The sequence below is a fragment of the Zootoca vivipara genome, chromosome 12 (genome assembly GCF_963506605.1).
Source record: "Zootoca vivipara chromosome 12, rZooViv1.1, whole genome shotgun sequence".
Lineage (NCBI taxonomy): Eukaryota > Metazoa > Chordata > Lepidosauria > Squamata > Lacertidae > Zootoca > Zootoca vivipara.
Window position 1 is genome coordinate 24,851,141 of NC_083287.1, and position 21,953 is coordinate 24,873,093.

The window sequence follows — 21,953 nt, forward strand, 5'->3', positions numbered from 1 at the left end:
TGGAGATGCACCTTCAGGTATACTGGACCGAGCTGCACTTGTCTTGGCACGGAGACATGCCAGGTTGAACAGATCCCCATCGCTCCTCGAATGAAAGTACACACTGTCTTCAGTTGAGCTGAAGGCATAGGAAAGCAACAGGGGGAAGTATATGCCAAAGAGAATTGGTATATTGTTTCACACTGCTCTTTATAGGGAAAGTGCCCGAGAATGAGCCGTCATAACTGGATGTTGGTGTACATGTTCTTATGGAAGGACACAATTTTGTGAAGTTTAGGTGGGCATTCTATTCAGCTGAAGAGGTTATTAAATATCAAAGCAGAAATGTATTTGGTTCAATTTGACCCTTTGGCATTTTCTGTGTAAGTTTGATTGTAATGTGATAACTAAATGAGACCAGGGAATAGTGGGATACTAGAATTATGTGCAGTACAGCTTACCCTGCATTTTAAGCATGAAATACAAACTCAACCCTACATTTATTTTCAAAAGGACCAGAAAGACTGTAGTATAGCCTTTGAATAATGAAATAGTGAGAAGTTGGTGTGCTTTTTAAAATATCAATTTCAAATTAAAAGCCCACTTTGACCACTGTACCTGTTTTGAAGGGGTCTAAAAGAAATCTAAATACACAGCGTGTGATTGACTTGAAGGCTGAGATCTCAGCAAAACTAGAAATGTACAGTTACAAGTTTGAAGATCAGAAATCTTCTTGACTTTCTGATCTCCTTTCAAAGGGGGCCAGGGGAGGATGTGAAATATAAGTAGCTTAAGAGATTTGAATAAAACTTTGGTATCCATACGTAGGACAAAATTGTAAATAACGTAAGCAATGTCTCAGTGTCACATCCATGCCCGTTCTCAAGAGAACAATGTCTATTAAATACTTTGCTTTACTCTTATTTTGTATTCAATATGAACACCCTGCTTGAGAGTTCATTTACAGACAAATGTGTTTTTGTAATCACTCACTAATTCATAGGAAGTAGTTTCCCAAAGACTTTAACAAATGATTTGGGATAGCCTAATTCTAATCTAGAATTCAGACTGTTTAAACTCCAGAGGACCAGATCCAGGCTTCATTTGCAGCTTTGAGTCATTAGGTAGAGAATTAAAGATTGGTACATCTCTGTTCTCCGGTCAGTTGAGGATGAGTAAATTGTCCTTACTCGTTGCAACCCCTCCTTTAGATTCAATTCTGGACTTTTCCCTATGCAATTGAGGGCAGTGAAAGTTTTTGATTCCTTTTACGACTTCGTGTATATAAGATCTAACTATGGTTCCCAACAGGTCGTCTGCGTCGCTCACAGCTGCGTAATAGCCCGGTTAATCCAAGATGCACATACTTCTCGTTGAGTCCTACATCTTTAAGCAGGGGAAACATTTCACCTGGTGAATGACCGCCTGCAACTGCAGCTAGTAATGTTTGGAGCCAGGCCTAGGGGAAAAGGCGGCAACACTCAGTTTGAACGGCTTCCACGCCCCGAAAAGGCGGGGAAAGATGTAATGTATTCCGGTAGAGGCCAATATTGGACTCGGTTCACCCTCCCCACCCCCGTAAAGATTTGTAGGGTACTGGAACATCTGTATCTAGACCCGCGCGACTCTTGCCTGCTGGGCAAGTTTCGAAAGAACCCGCGTAGCTCAGCCCCTTCGCATCTCCCGCCACCGGACTGTTCCATTCCGATCTCGGGGAGAGTCTTTGGTGCCCAGTGTGCACGGAGACCCCAACCGCAAGCTCCTCTGCCCAGCAAACCTGGTAAGGAGCTGTTAAAACAGCGCCGAGGGCATAACTTCTTCCAAAGCGTAAGATGGAAAAGAAAGGGAGAGGGGAAGACGGCAAAAACCCCTACTCGCCTCCCCCTTGAACGACCAAGGGTCGTACAATCCCACTCCCGGACGTCTGCAGGCGGCTTGTTCGAGCTCTAGCTAGCAGCTTCTCGCAAGAAAGGGGTGCGTGAGTGGGCGCGCGGCGGGCTTGTGGGCGCGCGAGTAGGATGACCGCGGAGACCCCGAGGAGGAAGGTGAGGCGGAAGCGCCCCGCGGGCGTTCGCAGAGCTTCGGAGTTTCGCTGGGCGCGGGGAGTTTGGCGCCAGTTTCTCAGACTCTCTTGCGCTCTCCTCGCTGGCGAGCAGAATATATTGGGTTGTCCAGGGGGTGTGGTGGTCGTTGGGGGGGGGGTCTCCTTTTGAGCCCCCTCTCGCCAAACATGGCCCCGACGCCTTGCTTGCAGCGCCAGGCCTTGCAGTCCTGGACGTCTCCCATAGAAGTGCCTGGCTTTTCTCCACGGAGCAGCCACGTGCGTCCAGCAGGACGGACTTTTCTGCCAATGTGGAAATTGGGCGGGGGGCGAGAAGAGAGATAAATCTGCCCAACTCGCTCTACAGCCTTTGGATTCATTGCTTAGCTGCAGCTTTCCCCCTCCTTTTGCGTAATCTCTTGCTGTTTAACCCGGCAGGGTTGGGGACAGTCGAGTGAAATACCTCGCTGCCTTTGTTTGCATACTTCCCTAGTTTGTGTGCTTCTCTGTAGTTGCCCGGATTCGAGGAGTCTGGGAAATGAGGAAGTCGCTGATGAGAATGGCCTGCCGCGAAAGTTGCCCCCCGCCCCGTGTACGGTTGCCTGATCACTTTTTTTTTTTTGCAGTAAGGATAGTCATGGAAGTGAAGGAATCTGAAAAAGGAGCGAAAGAAGGGGGCGTTTGGCAAATAAACTCACTTGCATTGTCGCGAACTCAGGTGTAAGCTGACTCATAAAACTTTACAGTTTATAAAGAAAACTTGCAAAGTTTCCCTTAAATGTTTCAGCGAGTGTTACTCCCGAAAAGTATTATTCACATTTAATACTTTTCCTTTAATAGTACCTGTGGCAATACTAATTCCTTTAATAGTACCTGTGGTGACACATGCACACACTACATGTGTGAAGGGAGGTGTTCATGGTGAGTTCTGTGACCTTTCCCCTCTGAAAAATAGCACTGAGTACGTTATATGGAAACCAAAATTTATTTAATTTGTTGATGGCCCAATATCCAAGTAGACATGCATGGTTTTGGATCGCAAGGTTTTAGAGAAGTGTTTTGACAAGTGGGGAACCTGTAGCCTTCCAGAGACTTGCCAGACTACAACTTCTTGGCTTTCAATGGTGTTGGAAGGCCAAAAACAGACCGCAGCTCCCATCAGCCCTGACAGTTAGCCATGTTTTCTGGGACTGATATAAGTTGGAGTCCTACAATCTATAGTTTTCCTCTTCCTTCCTGTCCCTTTTTCCTTGTGTGTGTGTGTGTGTTTTAGATTGTAATCCTATGAGTAGGAACTCTCTTGTTTTCATTGTATGTAAGCTGCCTTGGGAGCCTTTCACTGACTGAACAGCGGGGCACAAATACTCTAAATCAGGGGCGGCCAACTCCCAAATCAGGGGCGGCCAACTGTGATCTACTTTCAGAATCAAAATCTACCCCCATTTTTTTGGGTTCGGCTCAAAGTTGTTGAGCTTTTTTTAGGGAGAAGGAAAGGGGGGGGTGACCAGATTTGGTAACCTTTTTTGGGGGAGCACTGCCCAAATACTTTTCTTACCGGGGACAACAGAAACTTTTAGAGATTTCTTGGGAGAGAGTTGCATAAAAGCACTCACAAAACTGTACGCTGCACAAACTCCTTTACCCACTCCATTAACCTACCTATCAAGATTTCTTTAAAAATACATGCCTTCATCCATTGTTAGTGTGACACCTGCATCACCATTTTGGTAACTAACTGTTCAATATCAGACGAGTACTGTGTCAGGGCCAGCTTCAGGGAATCCTTAAGGTGCTCATCTGTCATGTTTGAACGTTGCGCTCTCTCTCTCTCTTTCTCCCCCACCCCCTCAGCTACGGGCACCCATCCACCTCCCTCTCTCTCTTTCTCCCCCCACCCCCTCAGCTAGGAAGAAGAAGAAGAAGAAGAAGAAGAGTTTGGATTTGATATCCCGCTTTATCACTACCCGAAGGAGTCTCAAAGCGGCTAACAATCTCCTTTTCCCTTCCTCCCCCACAACAGACACCCTGTGAGGTGGGTGGGGCTGAGAGACTTCAGAGAAGTGTGACTAGCCCAAGGTCACCCAGCAGCTGCATGTGGAGGAGCGGAGACACGAACCCGGTTCCCCAGATTACAAGTCTACCGCTCTTAACCACTACACCACACTGGCACCCATCCACCCCCCTCTCTTTCTCCCCCACCCCCTCAGCTAGGGGCACCCACCCACCTCTCTCTCTCTTGCTAGCTGGCTCCCAGTGGCTCAAAGGGACAGGGACGGGGGAAATCCCTCTGTGAGTCGCGGCTCCCGCTTTCCTCCCACGCACACAAACTCACACACACCCCTCCCTCTCTGCCGGCATGAGGGAGGAGGAGCCAGGGAGCTCTAGGCAGGCAAGAGGGACAGGGAGCAATCCAGCCATTCTGTGCAACGCACTAACACAGTCACACACATACTGGTAAGCTCAGTATCGGGAAGAGGGAAGGAGCTCTCCCTGCAATTGCTCACGGTTATTGAGCTTTTTTGTGGGGGAGAGACAAGAGTTCTTGAGGGGTTTTTTTTAGGGGGAGAGCTCTTTCTTTTCTTTTAGGCTGGCGATCACTAAGGAACCCACAATCTACCCGCGATCTACCAGAAACGTCCTGGGGATCTACCGGTAGATCCCAATCTACCTGTTGGCCATGCCTGCTCTAAATAAACAGCATTAGGAGTACCAGAGCTTCCCCACCCCTAGTGGAGAGCATTCATAGTGGATAGATGAAATTGATCTGGACTGATTGCCATACTGTAATGTGTTCATGAACTACCCTGCAATAATAATAATAATAATAATAATAATAATAATAATAATAATAATAACAACAATAATAAATTTTTATTTCTACCCCGCCCTCCCCAGTCAAAACTGGGCTCAGGGCGGCTAACACCAATAAAATTACAATAAAACATAAAAAGCAATTAATTAAAATACAGATTAAAATACAATATTAAAATTTAAAATGCAGCCTCATTTTAAGTAGTCCATAAATCCAAGCCATGAGGGAGGAAAACACAGGGGTCAGACTAAGTCCAGCCCAAAGGCCAGGTGGAACAGCTCTGTCTTGCAGGCCCTGCGGAAAGATGACAAATCTCGCAAGTCTACCTTCAATGACTTGGTTTTCAAGAAGTATTTGGTATAAATTACTCTGGAATTTTAAATGCAGAAGATCCTACTGTTAAGCATTGGTCAGTCCTTCTACTGCCATTGCTTTAGATTTTATTTGCCCCCCCCCCTGGTTTGCTATATACTAGTAGGGTTTGTTTGTGCCTAGTGTGCTAATTTATACCAATGGAAACATTATTTCCATTATTATCGGTTATAACAATGTTTTATGTTTGACCTACTTTGAAAGCATTGCTTTCAGTAAATGGTAATCTGAAACCCGGGAGAGCTGCTACCAGTTAGTGTAACAAAGGGGTCAGCAAACATTTTCAGCGGGGGGGGGGGGGCTGGGGGCTGGTCCACTGTCCTTCAGACCATGTGGTGGGCCGGACTATATTTTGAAAAAAAATATGAACGAATTCCTATGCCTCACAAATAACCCAGAGATGCATTTTAAATAAAAGCACACATTCTACTCATGTAAAAACACACCGATTCCCAGACCGTCCATGGGCCGGATTGAGAACGCGATTGGGCCGCACCTGGCCCACGGGCCTTAGGTTGCCTACCCCTGGTGTAACAGGTACCTGTACTGGTGGATCAGTCAGCATAATGCTGCATCCTATGCTCTGAGCTGGTTTAATGCTACATCAGAGTCATCTCGTCTTTTTGGTTCATAGCATCCCCGCTTCCCCATTTGACCTGTGAAGCCCTAAGTTAGGGATGGTGAAACTGTGACGCTCAAGAAATTTGTTGGACTGCAGCTCACATCATGCCTGACTATTGGTCATTGTGGCTACTCCCATGTGAACCTCTTTGCAGTTCAAAGTCACCTGACAACCTTCAGCTGAAGGCCAGAATGTCCTTCATGAAAAACACAGCTTTCTCCTGAAAGTCCCAGAGCTGTGGAAAGGCCTTCCATGGGCTCCTGTTGCATATTCAACAAGCTTGGTTTAGTTGCTGCTGCTTTTTGTTGATTGCGTTGTTCTTGTGGTTTTTTTTTATTTGAATTGGTTTTTATCTTTGTTTTATACTGTACAAGGCTTTTGAGATCTCTTCTGGCCATGAAGTTCTGTATAATTTTAGCATGTAAGTTAAGAGCTTGCTAGTTACTGACTGGTGGAGTTATTATGAGCAGTCTCAAGGTTGATATTGTGGGGAAGGGCCCCTTGGATCATTCAATGGTTTGCTTTTTCCAACTAGCTGCACATTTTGAGGATAAAGTCACTTTACTCTGGAGTCACCTTCACTGTGTTAACAATGGTTAATTGTTAACAACTGTGTTAACAATGGTTCTGGTCCCAGCTACTAAGTCCAGAAAGTAGCATGAGAGTGCTTTTCACTATCCTGGGAGGTATGCAGTAGTATTTTATCCCCAGTGACTTCCACTGAAAGGTTTCAATCTGTTGGAAGCAGTTGTTTGCCTGTTTGAGGCAAGGTTCAATCAGCCTTATCTGCTTTGACAATCTCTAGTTTTCTCTTGACCAGCTGGGGAGGGGGGTTGGGGATGTGTTTTGGTGCTGTGCATTGGAGATGCTTTGAGCACCTTAAGGGGGGTTCCCCAACTGCCAGAAGGAACCACAGGTTCAATCCACCCTAGCTCAGAATGCAAGTAGCTTGTGGGTCTCAGCCTACCAGTTGTAGGCCTGCGGTGTAGACAAACTGCCAATTTCACAAAATTCTCACCATGTCAGTAGATCCACCCACTTCAAAATACTCACTTTCCTTCAAGCTAGATGTTTCTTTTTTAATAGAGCAGAAACTTTTAAAATGAATCAGTTAGTTATTGTGTCAAGGCTGCAAAATTACTTATAAACATTTTAAAGTAAAAAGTTGTGAGTTCTTGGTGGCAAGAAACCAGCTTCTTTGATGCACTGCCACAGTTGTTCTGTGCAAAACTAATTGATTGACAAGGTCTATCCTGTATCAATCTTGTATGTTATACAGCTCTCATTCAAATGAAGGCATTGGGGCTCCTGAATGTTTTAAGAATATTGAAAATCAATATGGAGGGAAGAGGGCTTGGAACACAAAAGTCTCTTTTGAAGCCTCTGCAGTGTTACTTTATTCAGAGTCCCTCCATATCCATACCCCAGAGATCAAAAAAGGGACTTTACTCAAAAAGGGTCCCCCCCCTTCGTTAATAATCTGTAATTACACCCCCGTAATGACTCCTCTGGTACAGATGCAGAATAAATTAGTTAGGCATACGATAATCGCAGCAGTGGCCAGCTCAGTTGTACAATAGTTCAGGAACTAATGCACTTGCTCCTGGAAGCCATTTATTCTTAGCAACTAGACTCCACAGCTCCTCATATGCATTTTCCATTACAGCACTAAAATGTTCAGTATTATAGTGCTTCATTTTTAACTCCTCTTTCCCAGTCGCACTGAGAACTTTGTTGACTTGTTTTGTTTTGGGAAAAGCTGTTGTTCAGGGGTCCCCAGGTCCCTGCTCTTACCGGCGCGGTGCGGTGCGGCTGCCGACTTCCGACCTGGAAAAGCGACGAAAATAGCTTGTGTGCACGCGCAAGCGTCATTTCCGGTGTACTTCGGGTCAGAGGAGGCTTCTGCACATGCACACAAGCTATTTCCGGTGCTTTCTAGGTCAGGAGTGTGCCAGAAATAGCGTTTGCGCATGGGCGCGCACAGCCATGTGCCCCTGCGCGCGCTCCCCCACCCTCCGGCCCACCACGCAGCACAGTGCTGGAAGGAGGCAGAGGCTTGCTCTGATTCACTACCTGACAGATGCTCAGAGTTGTGGTGTTCCTTGGGTGCAGAAGAAAGCTCAGGGTTGAAAGGGAGAAGTGGAGGTACAGCTGCTTGCTCTGAGCTCAGAAAGTCTCTCAGACACAGAGTGAAGCTGCATAGCTCCAGCTCTGAGCCGCAATGGGGAGTTGCATTGCCTCTCTGCCTGTAGGGCCAGGTTTGGGTTCCTATTGCTTGGCAGAGCCTGGGTTCCATCCTGCCATGACAAGGGTGGGTGAGCACCTGGTCCTTACTCCTGAGGAAGTGTGAAGTGATTTGCAACCTAAATCAGCCTTCCTAGTATCCTCTGTGTTTTGACCTGTGTAGTGGTACTTTCATGTGTGCTGTGTATGTTTAATTGAATTGAGTGGTGAGTTAATAACATGCCATTCTTGTGAAAGATGCTACTAATAACTACTATAGCTAACTTTATCTTCCATTTCTCTTTATGAACTGAAAACAGATGCTCAAACTGGCTGATATATTTAATACCCCAAGTGATGATGAAGATTTTCTTGGGTTTGGAGCGGATGTTCCCATGGAAACACTGTCACTGGAAGACAGCTGTGAGAGTTTTGATTCACTAGAGTCAAGAAAAAAGGTAGGGGAATATTGTAAATCTCCTATAAATCTGAAACATTATATTTAACCATGGTGAAAACTAAAATGGATTATCCTTTTTCTGAATTTTTTTTTCTAAAAATGCTTTTGGAATGTAGTGCATTTTACTGTTTGCATAGACTATGGAGGATTAAACACCCTTAAGTGCATTCTTTAGCGCTCTCCAGTTGAAATAAATGAGGCAGAAAAGCACTGAAAAACTTGTTTGTTGCGGAGGTAGGACTTAAATTCAAGTCTCCTAAATCTAAATCTCTTTAATACATTGACTTCACCGTGTTTCAGATAGTAAGGACTTGATTATATTTCCCATGTTAAACTTGCTTGATTCTGATTACAGCAAGGCTTAGGACATGACTATAGCCTAAATATATGCATATCGCTGCCCTTTTAGCAGTTTAGGATTAATTTTCAACTTGGTGGAGAAGATAACCCACCCAGATATTTGCTTGAATGTGATTTAATCATAGTTGCTGATTTGATCTTTGAGGTCAGTTTAACAAATTGCAGTAGGAATGATAAAAGCAAAGAATGCTTTGACTAACCTTAGGTTTAATGTGTAAATTTATTAAGAGGTTGTCTTATATAGAGGTTGTTAGACCATGTATTAATTGGTGGCTAGACCACATTTTCAAGATGATGCAGTGGTATACCACTGGATGTTAGAAATAGTTCTGGTCATAGCCACCAGTAGTCAAGCAGGAAAATTGGCTTCAGGACTACATCTAAACTTGAATGATTCTTTGGAGAGAGGGTCAGGAAGTCAAGAACACGCTGGCAACCCACTCCAAGTTGAGCATGATCACCTCAACAATTTGATGTAGTTTATTGGCTCTCACACAGCCTGTTATTGACTCCTGGCACCTATCCAAGGAGCTACTGCTTTACTGGAATGTGAGGGAAAGGACAGATAATTGGTGTCCACAACATACTAATGACACCCAAGCTTCAAATCTCACATGGCCTTTTCCTGCGGCTTCAAATAACCCAGAGATGCATTTTAAATAAAAGCACACATTCTACTCATGTAAAAACATGCTGATTCCCGAACTGTCCGTGGGCCGGATTTAGAAGGCGATTGGGCCGGATCCAGCCCCTGGGCCTTAGTTTGCCTACTCATGTCTTAATGTCTGGAGATTCTGCTAAAGGTACTAGAACAATTCTTTAATCTGTTTAGAAAAGAATGCTGTGATTCCAAGGGCCAGCACAAGTTTCTCAAGAACTATTTATGCTAAACTAATCTTAGGATTCTTTTTTAATGCCTGTGTTTCTCCGAAAATAAGACACCATCTTATATTTATATTTCCTCAAAAAAACCACACTGTGGCTTATTTTCAGGGGATGTCTTAATTTGTTCCTCCTCCTCCTCCTGCCGCGGCTGGCATTGCTGCTGCGCCTATCACTATGTCTAATTTCAGGGGTTGGTTTACATTCCTTGAATGCTTAAAAATCCTGCTATGGCTTATTTTATGACTACGTCTTAAAATAGGGGAAACAGGGTAGTTACTAATTTGGTAGATCAGTGAGCTGCTGTAGATGTAATATATCTTGATTTCAGCAAGACTGTTGTCAAGGTCCCCCACAATATTCTCTTTGAAAAACTGGTAAAATGTGTACTTGACAATGTTGCTGATAGGTGGATTTGTAGCCAGATGATGGGCTATATCCAAAGAGTGCTCATCAATGGGTCCTCATATTCCTAAGAGAAGTGAGAAGTAGGATACTGCAGGGTTCTTCAACATCTTTGGTATAAATGACTTGGATCAAGGAATAGAGACAAAGCTGATGACACCATATTGGAGGACTCTCCTTCACTAGGAATGTTTCTGCAGCTGCAGATTTTCTGCATTGACACGGGGTTGAACTGAATCATCTGTGAGGTCCCTTCCAGGAGATATGTACATCCTGCTCCAAGAACCACGTCAACATTCTTGTTTCAGTCTGTCTCAACTATAAATACAATTTCTCATTTAAAGCAACTTTCCTTTTGTGTGTACGCTCCCCCCACTCTGAAGCAGCTGCACCACAGCTATCAGCAGAAGAAGTAATTTTACAAAGAGAACCCCTCCAATTATCATAGGAGATGATTTTCGAGTTTAAAGGAACAGTATATAAACAATTCTTTCTCTTGTGTTCCCCTCAAAGTTTTTCTCTTAATCCATTGTAACTGTTTTTCACTTACATTATCTCAATATAAAGAAGTGTATAATTAAATACAGGGAAGTGAGGGCAGTATTGTAAAAGGGGATAAAGATACTTAGTGAAGTGCAGTTGTATGAAAGGTCATTTAGTCTTGCATGGGAGGAGCAAGCGGCAAAGAAAAACGAGGGAACTGCTCTCATAATGCACAATTGTGACTCACCAGAGATGGATGTTTTCTGCAAATGTGTGTGAGTCCCCCATCCCCCGCCCTACACTAGCCTTAGAAAGAAAGAAAGCCTTAGAAAGGTAGAAAGATTGACAGGTGCTTTGAAATATTTTCTTTTTACAAACCTCTCCACCTGATTTCATAAAGTTCATTGTGACTCTTCTATGTGCATAATAAAACAAAATTTAACTTGCAAGAAAAAAACACCTATAACTTTTTGATACTAGATCAATAATGGGAAGTTATTTACTTACGTACACTGTGTGTGTGAGTATGGGATTGGGGGGGCAGGGAGGGAGGGTCAGATCCACACCATACATTTAAAGCACTTCCAACACACATATAAAGCACATGTCTTCCCCCAAAGAAAGCTGGGATCTGTAGTTTCCACTCTTACAAATCTAGTTCTCAGCACTCTTAACAAACTACAGTTCTCAGGATTCTTCAGGGGGAGTCGCATGCTTTGAATGTGTGCTGCATATGTTTTAAATGTTGTGTGGCCAGAGAGAGAGACATACATTCAGACTGTATTAACATATTGGCTTGAATCCTAAGGTAACTTAAGAAAGTCGTGGAAGGAAACTTCCTCGTCCTTTCCTCCTCCTCTAGGGTACCTGCCATTCTGAGAAAGCTGGATGGGCACAATGTGATGGTACATGAGGGGCTGAAGGGGTAGGAGCAATTGCCCCAAGTAAGTCTTCAGTCCCTTTCTTCCCCTTTTCTCCCTTCTCCCACACCTTCCCCACATGTCAGTTTGATAACCTCATGTTGCATTAACTGTTTTTATCGTGTCTCAGCTGATTTATTTATTTTTATTAAGAAATTAATGGAAGGTAAGCCTATTCTCGTCGTCGTCGTCCCCCACGGGGACAGCATCATTCAGGAAGGCATCCTCATAATGGCTACAGAGCTGAGGAAGGGATGAGAAGTTTTTCTTCCTTCAACTTTCTAAAGTTATCTTAGTATCCAAGCCAGTGAGTAGACATTTTAAACACACATCAATGGAAGGAGAAAGTTGCATTTTCCAAAGGGAGGGGAGCAGGAAGGAGTTGCTCACCTGAATTATCTTGTTTGCTTTATCCAGGGTTGCATTTGCCCTCCCATCTCCTTCAGCTGGGTTTTGTTCTTTCCCAGTTCACATAAACTATCTATGCAGGAAACCAGGGGTAGGCAACCTAAGGCCCGTGGGCCAGATCTGGCCCAATCGCCTTCTCAATCCGGCCTGCGGACTGTCCGGGAATCAGTGTGTAGAATGTGTCCTTTTATTTAAAATGCATCTCTGGGTTTTTTGTGGGGCATAGGAATTCGTTCATTCCCCCACCCCCACCCCAAAATAAAAATAAAGTCCAGCCCACCACATGGTTTGAGGGATGGTGGACCGGCCCACAGTTGAAAAAGGTTGCTGACCCCTACAAACTGTTAAGCAGTCTACTCTGATTTTGATAGAGAGGATCTTTTGGGTGTTTTTCTTTTTGCTTCATTGTTCAGGGGACAATGTTGTGTTTTGTGTTTGGTGTTGCAGGACGCTCATTTTCAGCCCAAGTATCTGACTGAGAAACTGAGAGAGATTTTCAGAGAAGACAGCGAGTCAGAAAATGAAGCGTTTGAAGGATTTGAAGTAAATGGAGAGGATGATATGGAGGTACAGGCCACACTTTTCATAGTATTTATTTATCTTCATATACCTTTGTATCTCCTGTGGTTTTGCCTCTTGTTTTAATAAATATTGTGGTTTAGGACTGTGACTTGCACTGAGGTTCAGGACTCAGAAGGCTGCAAAAAAATTGACTGAAACTTACAGCCTACTAAACAAGATTTTCTCATACCCCTTCTCACATTGAGCTTTGCACTGTGGGTACTGCTGCAATTTATCTCCTTTCTGTACCATAAAGGTAACATCAGAACTGGTAACTAATGCTGCCTACTGTCTAGAGGAGGAGGTTTCTCCCAAGTAGCATGGTCTGGGTCTTCTGACATTCCTTTTGTCGTGTGAAACTGAGTTGTTATTGTGCAGTGAAGGGACAATCAGATTTAAATCCCGGTTTGAACTCTCCAAGATCTTAGGCATACAACTTCTACTTGCTACCTGATCCTTTGAATAAATAAATAAATATGGAGATTTGAAGGATTGAACATGGGCCCTTTTGCATGCAAACCATACACTCTGCCACTGAGCTGTGATCCTCAACCTGGATTTATTGCAAAACACTGTTACGCATAGCTACTCAGAAGTAATGTCCTTTGCGTTCAGTGAGACTTACTTCCAGGCAAATGTGTATAGGATTACACCCTAAATCAATTGCAAGCTTAGTTCTGCACGCACAACTAATTTCTGTACATTAAGTGCAATGCATTATTTGTTAAAGGACAAGGAGTGAAGTCAGGAGTGTTTCTGCAATGAATTCATTGGCTATTCTAGAGCCTCATTTTGGTCTATAATTGAGCACTATCGTGATATATAACATTCTTGGCCTTGTTTTGTTGCAGCACATACAAGGAGCAATGTGTCCCTATGCTCAAGGCTGTCTTGATTTACATGAAATTTGTCCATTTAAATTAAAAGTCAGATCACTTTTAAAAACATGCATTTTCAGCAAGGCCTGTGTAGAAATAATGAAAATGTGGTTTTTTTAATTCATTAGTGGACCTGGAAATCATTGCATGATAGATGCAATTTTATTATAGGTTGTTTCATGCATTGTTTTTAGGCAGTGGAATCAGATCCAGAAAATGATCCATTATCCTTGATGGCGGCAGAACCAGAAGAAGAAGTGGAGGTGGAGGAAGGCAGAGGAAATGCTTCCTCCAGGAGAAGTAGCTTTGGCCTTCGTGTGGCATTGCAGTTTCCTACCAAGAAATCTGCTGAGAAGAGGGCACCTAAAAGACGTTCTTCTAAGTTCTGCTTGATGGACAGCAAACACCCTTGCTCTCTTACACAAATAAAAAATAATAAAACTTGGAAGGTGGCAGATCAGGAAGCATCTTCAGGGTCTGAGGAAGATTCTAAAGAGGAAGAGTCTAAAGAGGCATCAAATGAAAGCTCTAGTGCACTGCTTAAAAGAGCCATGAATATAAAAGAAAATAAAGCCATGGTGAGAACTGGGATGGAGGTGACATTGTCATACACTAACTGTAAAAATATATTTCCGCAGTCCTGGTTTGCACTAATAATGAAGACGATGGAAGGAAATTGTGGACATGACAATTCTAGACCCAAAACTATATGTATGTTAAAAAAATTAATTTGTCTTATCTTACTAGATCGGTGTGCAACACAAAACACATAGCCCATCATAGTCAAACTGAAAAAGCTTTCTGGTACACAAATATGGGCAGGCTGTCTAACAGTATAGGCACCAACACTATGAATGCCTAGCCCTATGCATGCTCAGGTCAGACCTCTCTAAAAGAAGGCACACGGTACCTTGAATTGAATCTGAAAGCAACTGTTAATAGCAGCATTTGGTTATGCCACTGAACCAGGGATAGGGAACTGGCATTGCTTCAAAATTTGATGAATAAAGGGTCACAGATTTCCCACCCCTCTGCTAAAGTATGTCTGAACATTATGAGCCTTAGGTTTCTGGGCTCTCCAACTCTTAGCAGGTACCGTACTAACATCAGAAGATCAGAATTTTTTATTTGTTTTAGATTAAGCACAGTTTGCAATGTCAGCCAAATTCTAATCTCTGGCTACTCTAAGCCAGAGGTTAGTGAAAACAAGCCGGCTTCATAAACTATGATTTGAGGTTGCTTGTTTCTGCTAACCACGGTTAGTCCGTGTTTGGATCTCAACAAGCTAAGTTAATCTAAAACAGAAGAAAAAACTTTTGAATGCTTTCTTTACAGTGCAGGTGGGGTGCATATTCTGTGGCATATAGCTCTATTCAAAGGAAGCACCACATTACAGTATCTTCTCCTTTCAAGTTAATGACAAAACCCATACACATGTGGAGTCATTGCCATTTTGAAAATGTGCACTTTAATTTTGGTATTTTGAAAACACACTTTGAAATTGAACAACTATAAACAGATTTACTTTCTTAAGATGTAGCATTACAGGACTTACAATTTCACATCAAAAAATTCGTAATAATTTACACAGAGAAATGGAAAAACCGGGGGAAGGGGGGAGAAAACTGCAAAGGACAATGCACATATTAAATATTTATCTATACAGAAGAAATTCAGTGTCATTTTTCTCATTTCAGCTTGCTCAGTTATTAGCGGAACTGAATTCTATACCTGACTTATTTCCAGTGAAAACCCCTACCTCAACTCCTTCGGTAAGTATCAGTAAATACTTTTGGGAAACCTGCAATGCACTGCTAAGATTTAAGAATGCTTCTTAGGAGACATTCTGTAGTTCGATTTTCAGGCCAACATTAAAAACAAATATCACGTCTGTTATGAAGTGTGTGCATGCAGAAATATTATCAGCTTTTCCCAGTCCTTCATATACATACTAGGAAATGATTGGGCTCTCGCTAGTTATTTTGCGACTCTTCCCTTCCAGTTACTATACAATTGCATTCTTTCATAACCAGCTTTACGTTATATGCATTTATTCTGTTTAGGAGATTCAGGAAGAAAAAATGTGTTTTAAAAACTCCCCTGCAAATTAACTGAAGGGTACGAAGAGCAACTTTGTACAGTTTTGCGCGCTTCCTTTTTTATACTACAAGAATTGCTACTGTAACATTAACAGCCGTAAGAAAAGGGCCAACTTAGACATAATGATGAACATTGCGAATGGATCTCCATCTTAAACTTTTATAAAAAGTATCCACGGAGCAGTGGGGTTAACCCTCCCCCTCCTAGGACATGATCCTGTTGAAGATATCCACTTATCAGTTGGAAAAAACATGCAAACGCTGTTAGGCATTGCATGTGTTTCCAATTGGGGCAAATAGCAGCTTTGAAAAGGGCTGAAATGTTCAGTGGAGAAATGAGTTAATCCCTTCCCCCAGGATCCCAGATCAGGATGGGAGTAGTGCAGCTGCTATTTGTAGAAGTGTAAAATGCATTTGCACTATCAATTGTAGTTTGGCCCAAATAAGTTCATTTTATAGGTGGAGATTGGCATTGTGGTATAAAACAAGACCCTCAAAAGGGTGAATTTGGAAGGGTTAAAAGAAGTTGCATCTATTTATTAACACAAACAGGTAAAGGCACTACTGCAGCTACATTCTACAAAATTAAAAAAGACCTATGGTGACTCATGAAAGCGCTCTTGTTTTTTTCTAGAAACAGAAGAAAACGCCAAGGAGAATGTTTTCAGAAGGCCAGATAGAGCGTCGAACAAACCCAACCAGAAATGCTCGTCCCCCAGAGAAATTTGCCTTGGAAAACTTCACTGCTTCTGCAGTCAGATTTGCAGAGCAGCTGAGCAGTTTGAGACAACAAAAGCTCTTAAAGCAAAGACTAAAAGGGGTACATGCCAAACTAGTTCAATATTTATTTTGTGTTGTTTTTAGAAACCACCTCACCTAACCCCAGAGTATTTTTGGTAACAAGGACTGGAACACTAAGGGCAAAGTGTTTCGAAAACAAGCCAGTATTTTATTGCAGCCAAATAGAATAGGATGTGGTGTGTGTTTGGTGCCTATGAAAGTATCTCTGGTTTGTAAATGGGTCTCAAAAGGTTGGTGATTGGATTAGTTCTTTTTTTTGGGGGGGGGGATTAGTTCATTTGTTTTTATTACCAGCTATAGAAAATAATGGATGCTGTAAATGAAAAACCAGTATTATCATACATTATAGTAGATCAGATATATTAAATAGGTAGTATGTTTTGTATTTTAAAGAAATGCAATATGAATCCTAAAATATTGCTCATGGTGGAGGGGGATAGTCTATATTTTTGTTGTATGTACAGTTTGGAATGGAATATCTGTATCTATATGTAATGTGCACAAGATAGGATAGAAATGAGACTCCTTTCTAGAGTGATAAGGTTAGGAAGTGAGGCTGAGCCGAGCACAAAGGGTATAGGGAGGTGGTTGTTGTTTTTTAAGTTGAGTTCTAAGCAGACAATTTGAGGACGAAAGGAAAAAGAAGCTCACTGAGTTGCAGGGGAAACACCTGCATGAATAATGAGACGGATTGTTCAAAATATGGTTTTTATTGTTCTTCAAATAGTGGAGCATCAAGTCATTGGTTTAGAGACGTTGATGTTTCTTTCATAGAACAATTTGGGGCCACCTAAAAGACGAAGATCATCAAAATACTGTTCAAACCGAACAGTTGAAGATATTACAGATGAAGACTTAGAAAACATCGCAATAACAGTTAAAGATAAAATCTACGATAAAGTCCTGGTAGGTGCATCTCTTCTTCTTGGGTTTGATGAAACTAATTTTTTGAGCACATATAATGCTTGAGATTAATCTATTTTGACTACTTTAGTACGCTGAATGTTCTTTACATGGCGTTAAAATTTATGTAGTAATTAAATTGCCACAGCACTATTTGTATTGATTTAGATGTGTCCTTTCCTGCCGATTGCATGTAGAAGACACCCAATAAACAGTGGGAGACTGTAAACCCACTTTTAGGAGGGTCATGTGGTACCAGACCAATGGCACCAGGCATCTCTTGAGCCTCTACCCTCCTTTATTCTTTGCCTTGCTGTCGGAAAAAGAATTTCTTAGCCTCCAGGCTTGGGGGGGAGGCTGTCATGTGGAAGAATGCTCTAGGAAGTGTTGAATGATTATGAGAGAGCTTATTGCATAAATGGCTGGAGCTGCAAGGTATCTTCCCTCCCTTTAGTTCTCCAAATGTTAGCTGCAATCTCGTCATGTTTTTGTGTGCGGACACTATGACAAAGTAGGGCAGGACATACTTCTGATATCCATCAATGGACTTACCCACCCAGTCAGGGTAGAAAAACAACTGTCTACCGTGTTTCTCATATTATAAGACACGTCTTATATTTATTTTTTCCTCAAAAAAACACACTATGGCTTATTTTCAAGGGATGTCTTATTTTTTTCCTCCTCTTCCTGCCGCGGCCAGCATTGCTGCTGCGCCTATCTTATTTTCGGGGTATGGCTTATATTCCTTGAATGCTTAAAAATCCTGCTATGGCTTATTTTATGGGTATGTCTTAAAATATGAGAAACAGGGTATTAGCCTTTTTGAAATTTTTGATTTTTAATTTCAAGTAACAAAACATGCCCACACAGGGAAACAAATTAGTTGTTTTGCAGAAAAGAAAGAAAAATAGAAGCTGATGGTGTAGTTTTAGGCATTCCAAGAAAGGCAATAGAATGCTGACATATATGTATAGCTTTTCGATTGGCTATGCACCAAACATCAAAGGAATTGTGTTTATGTAGTATGTTGTAGAAGGATGTTTTCAAAGAAGGCGGTTTGTGTGGGTTTTGTGATAGGTGAGGCATTCTGCTTTTATCAGAATAATCATTAAGTACAAGATGTAAGTTACCACCTATCCCTGTTTTGCCTTGTTTCAATGAATGCAGTAATGTAAAAGTTTCATCCAGAAATTGTTCTTGTCAGGTATTGCGAACATAAATAGAGCATAATGTTGAACAGGAATAATCAAACAGACCTTTGAGGAAGATAAATCTTACATTAGGGTCACTTAGTATGTCTTTTAATTGAAAATCAAGTTTGAGAGAAACCCAGATTGCTGACCTCCCTGCATTTGGAAGTACCTTGTAAAGTGTACCATTCTACCTACGCTTTGGAGAAAGGATTTTGTGTCAGTGTTTTTGTTGTTGTGTGTCTTGTTAAAAAATAAGGTCTTTCTCTAAGGCAGACCATACCCTTTTAACTGGCGTATCCAGGCCATTTACATTACATTACTGCAATTAAGTATGCCACTGTCAGAGGCGTAGCAAGGTCAGGTGGTATCCAGGGCAGAACTTTTTGGCACCCCCCCTCACATCGTGGGTGCCGAATGTCACCCGCCTGTGATTCCCAAGCCTCCCCCGAGCTGTCAAAATGAAGGCAAAGTAGAACAGTTCCCCCCCTCCCCCAACGGCTCGGGGTAGGCTTTGGAGTCATGGATGGACGGCGCGCCGAATATCACCCCCCCCCTCAGAGATGACACCTGGGGCTGCCCGCACCCCCCTTCCTACGCCTCTGGGCACAGTAAGGTTAATTTAAAATTATGCAGCCTATACCGGACAATATATCTATTATCCATCATAGCTCACCCTGTCGCGGGGATTCGAACCACTGACCTTCTGATCGGCAAGCCCTAGGGCTCTGTGGTTTAATCCACAATTTTAAATTCACGTCTACATTGTAACATTCCTGGGCAGAGATGTCTTCCATTGAATTTTCTATTATGATTTTTTTGCAGTGTTCTGAGCTTTTGATACAAGTCAAACTTTAAATTATGAAGGAGCCAAAGTGAACAATGTTGTTTCTCGGGGCTTAGCATTTCTTTGTTTGGGATAGAGTGTATTCTCTTGATGTGTGGGCAAGGGGTGGGGAGCCTAGTTGTTCCTTTATATAATTCTCTTCTTACTGTGCTCATGCTAGGGAAGCACATGCCATCAGTGTCGACAGAAGACTATTGATACCAAGACAGTTTGTCGTAACGAAGGCTGTGGGGGTGTGAGGGGACAGTTCTGCGGACCATGCCTACGTAATCGCTACGGAGAAGATGTGAAAGCAGCACTTCTAGACCCAGTAGGTATCTAAACTTTTCAGGTTGAGTGATACCAATGTATTGTCTAGCTACTTAAATTATGGGAGCTCTCGTAGATGCATTGCTATCATACGAGTCTTAAAAAACATATTCCTGTTTCTGTGCTAAGCCAGAGCACCTATATTTGTTGACTAAAATAATGCCATTTTCTCTCTAAGGACTGGTTCTGCCCTCCGTGCCGTGGGATCTGTAACTGCAGCTACTGTCGCAAACGTGATGGTCGTTGTGCCACAGGAATGCTCATTCACTTGGCAAAGTTTTACGGTTATGATAATGTAAAAGAATATCTTGAAAGGTAGGAAGCTATTGGCATTTTATATCAGTGGTATGCATCCAGATTTTCACAGGTGATTAAATCTGTAAGAAACTGAAACGCAGACACGAGGAGTATCATGAGCTTTCTCCAAGAAGCAACCATTGAACTTTGGGAAGTTCTTTGTTACCTGTCATATCCCCAAAATACCAGAGTCAGTAACTGAACTATCTGTGTTTCATAGTCTGTATTCATTACATCCCAAACAGAACTTATCCACCCCACATGATGAGATGTGATCGCTTGATGTGTAGAGACACTCTCAAAGCACGAGTTCTGCTTTGGAACTCATGCTTTGAGAGTGTCTCTACACATCAAGCATGAGTTACTTGTGGATTTTCCATAAATTCTGAAATTATCCTGCTTATCTGAATGTCTATTTGTGTTTGTACCTAATACTAGATAACTCATCTTGAGTAGAGGTACTTTATAGCTGACCAACTTGGCCTGTGGTTTGATCAAGTCCCCCACTTTCCTGATTCAGTATTAGGAAATCAAGAAATGGCTATAACAGAATGAATGAAAATTTCTAACAAAGTAGCCCTTCCATTATGGAGAAAGCCTGCCCAATTAGAGACACATATGTGTAGGGCAGGCACCCCCAAACTCAGCCCTCCAGATGATTTGGGACTACAGCTTCCATCATCCCTAGCTAACAGGACCAGTGGTCAGGGGTGATAGAAGTTGCAGTCCCAAAACATCTGGACGGCTGAGTTTGGGGATGCCTGGTGTAGGGGCTTTTGCTCTGAGCACCTTAAAAATCGTGTGTGTGCTTTTTAAAGGCACTGACTATATAACTTGTTATTTTGGGGCAGAATTGGATGAAATCTTCAGACAAGTTGCCCTTCTGAGGGAAGGAATCCTGACAAATTTTAGAAGGATGGCTGAAGTGCTTTTCCTGCAAGGGCAGCCTTTACATTTTTGGGGTGTCACCTCCTCCTGTGCCTGCCTGTGCTGAGGCAGCCCCATGAATGCTCTGTTCATGCAGCTCCCGCCTTGGCACAGGCGGGTGGCCTCTTCCTCCTGGGAGAAAGGGGGAGCCTGCCCAGCTGCCCCAAGGCAGTTGAGGCACAGGTGGGTGGCTTCATTAAGCTGCTCCACTGAGGGGCATGCACTTCAGCAGAGCAGTTTCACGCAGCCCCCGCTAGCTGAAAGTGGGGGGACTTGATCAGCTGAGAAGCAGACTGTTTAAGGACAGCCCCGAGGGGGGCTTCGTTAAACTGCTCCACTGAGCTGCATGCCCTTCAGTGGTATGGTGGCAGAGGGGTCGGGAGCAGTGGCTGCTCAAGCCACGATCTGTCACCTTCACGCTTTGCTGCCCATTCATCACTATGACTACATAAAAAAGTCCCCTTATGCTTTTTCTTTTTCAGCTTGCAAAAGCAACTTGCTGAAGAGGATTGAAAATACCAGATTGTAAACCACCGCAACTGTTCAATTTTTTGTACTTAATCAGAGTTGGCGCCTTAAAGTTTTACCACAATAATGTTTATAAAATATAGGACAGAACTTTAAGAAATGGATATTGTACAATATGACAAAGATTTCTCAGGAAAATACCTGCTAAAGGAATCTGTGTTGTGCATTATTTGCCACAGTATGCTCCAAAAAACTTTGGAGACTAAAACAGCTTCCATTCATTTCTATGGAGGTTTTTTGCTGCTTAGAAATAGACTCCAGCTGCCAGTGGTTTAATATTCTCCATAGGTGCAAAACATGCAAATAGTTGCAGTCCATTGCTTTTAAAAAGGGATGACGCACCTGTATTCCTTCAGTTGTTGGACTATAGCTGCCATTATCCCTGACAATTGAGTCAGGAGTCCAACAGCACAGTAGGGCCACAAGTATTGTAGAAACAGTGCTAGAGCAACGTATTATTGCCAGAGGGAGAATATTAATATTCCTAGCGTCCTACTGTTCATTATTTCAACTGCAACCAATCTCTTTGGCATATTAGTTAAACATTAATTTCCATATAAGTAGGTGTTACTTCAAAAGCTTTTGAACTCCTTGGGGGCCACCATTCCAAGTTAGTTTGCCCCTACACACCCTGGCCAGGATATGC

At 42.7% G+C, this 21,953-nt stretch overlaps 1 protein-coding gene across 2 annotated transcripts; it reads left to right on the top strand.

The window, feature by feature from the left end:
* Positions 1-1,630: 1,630 nt before the first annotated feature.
* On the top strand, positions 1,631-21,832 carry CDCA7L (cell division cycle associated 7 like). 2 transcript variants are annotated; one of them, XM_035129069.2, is made up of 10 exons: positions 1,631-1,759; positions 8,370-8,507; positions 12,415-12,534; positions 13,601-13,984; positions 15,104-15,178; positions 16,140-16,325; positions 17,081-17,212; positions 19,407-19,556; positions 19,734-19,870; positions 21,262-21,832. In XM_035129069.2, exons 2-10 carry the CDS (start codon positions 8,370-8,372, stop codon positions 21,290-21,292), a joined length of 1,353 nt encoding a protein of 450 aa, XP_034984960.1. In that variant the 5' UTR covers positions 1,631-1,759; the 3' UTR covers positions 21,293-21,832. The 2 variants fall into 2 exon arrangements, with proteins under 2 accessions (XP_034984960.1, XP_034984959.1); XM_035129068.2 differs by lacking the exon at positions 1,631-1,759 and adding an exon at positions 1,916-2,024.
* Positions 21,833-21,953: the final 121 nt, after the last annotated feature.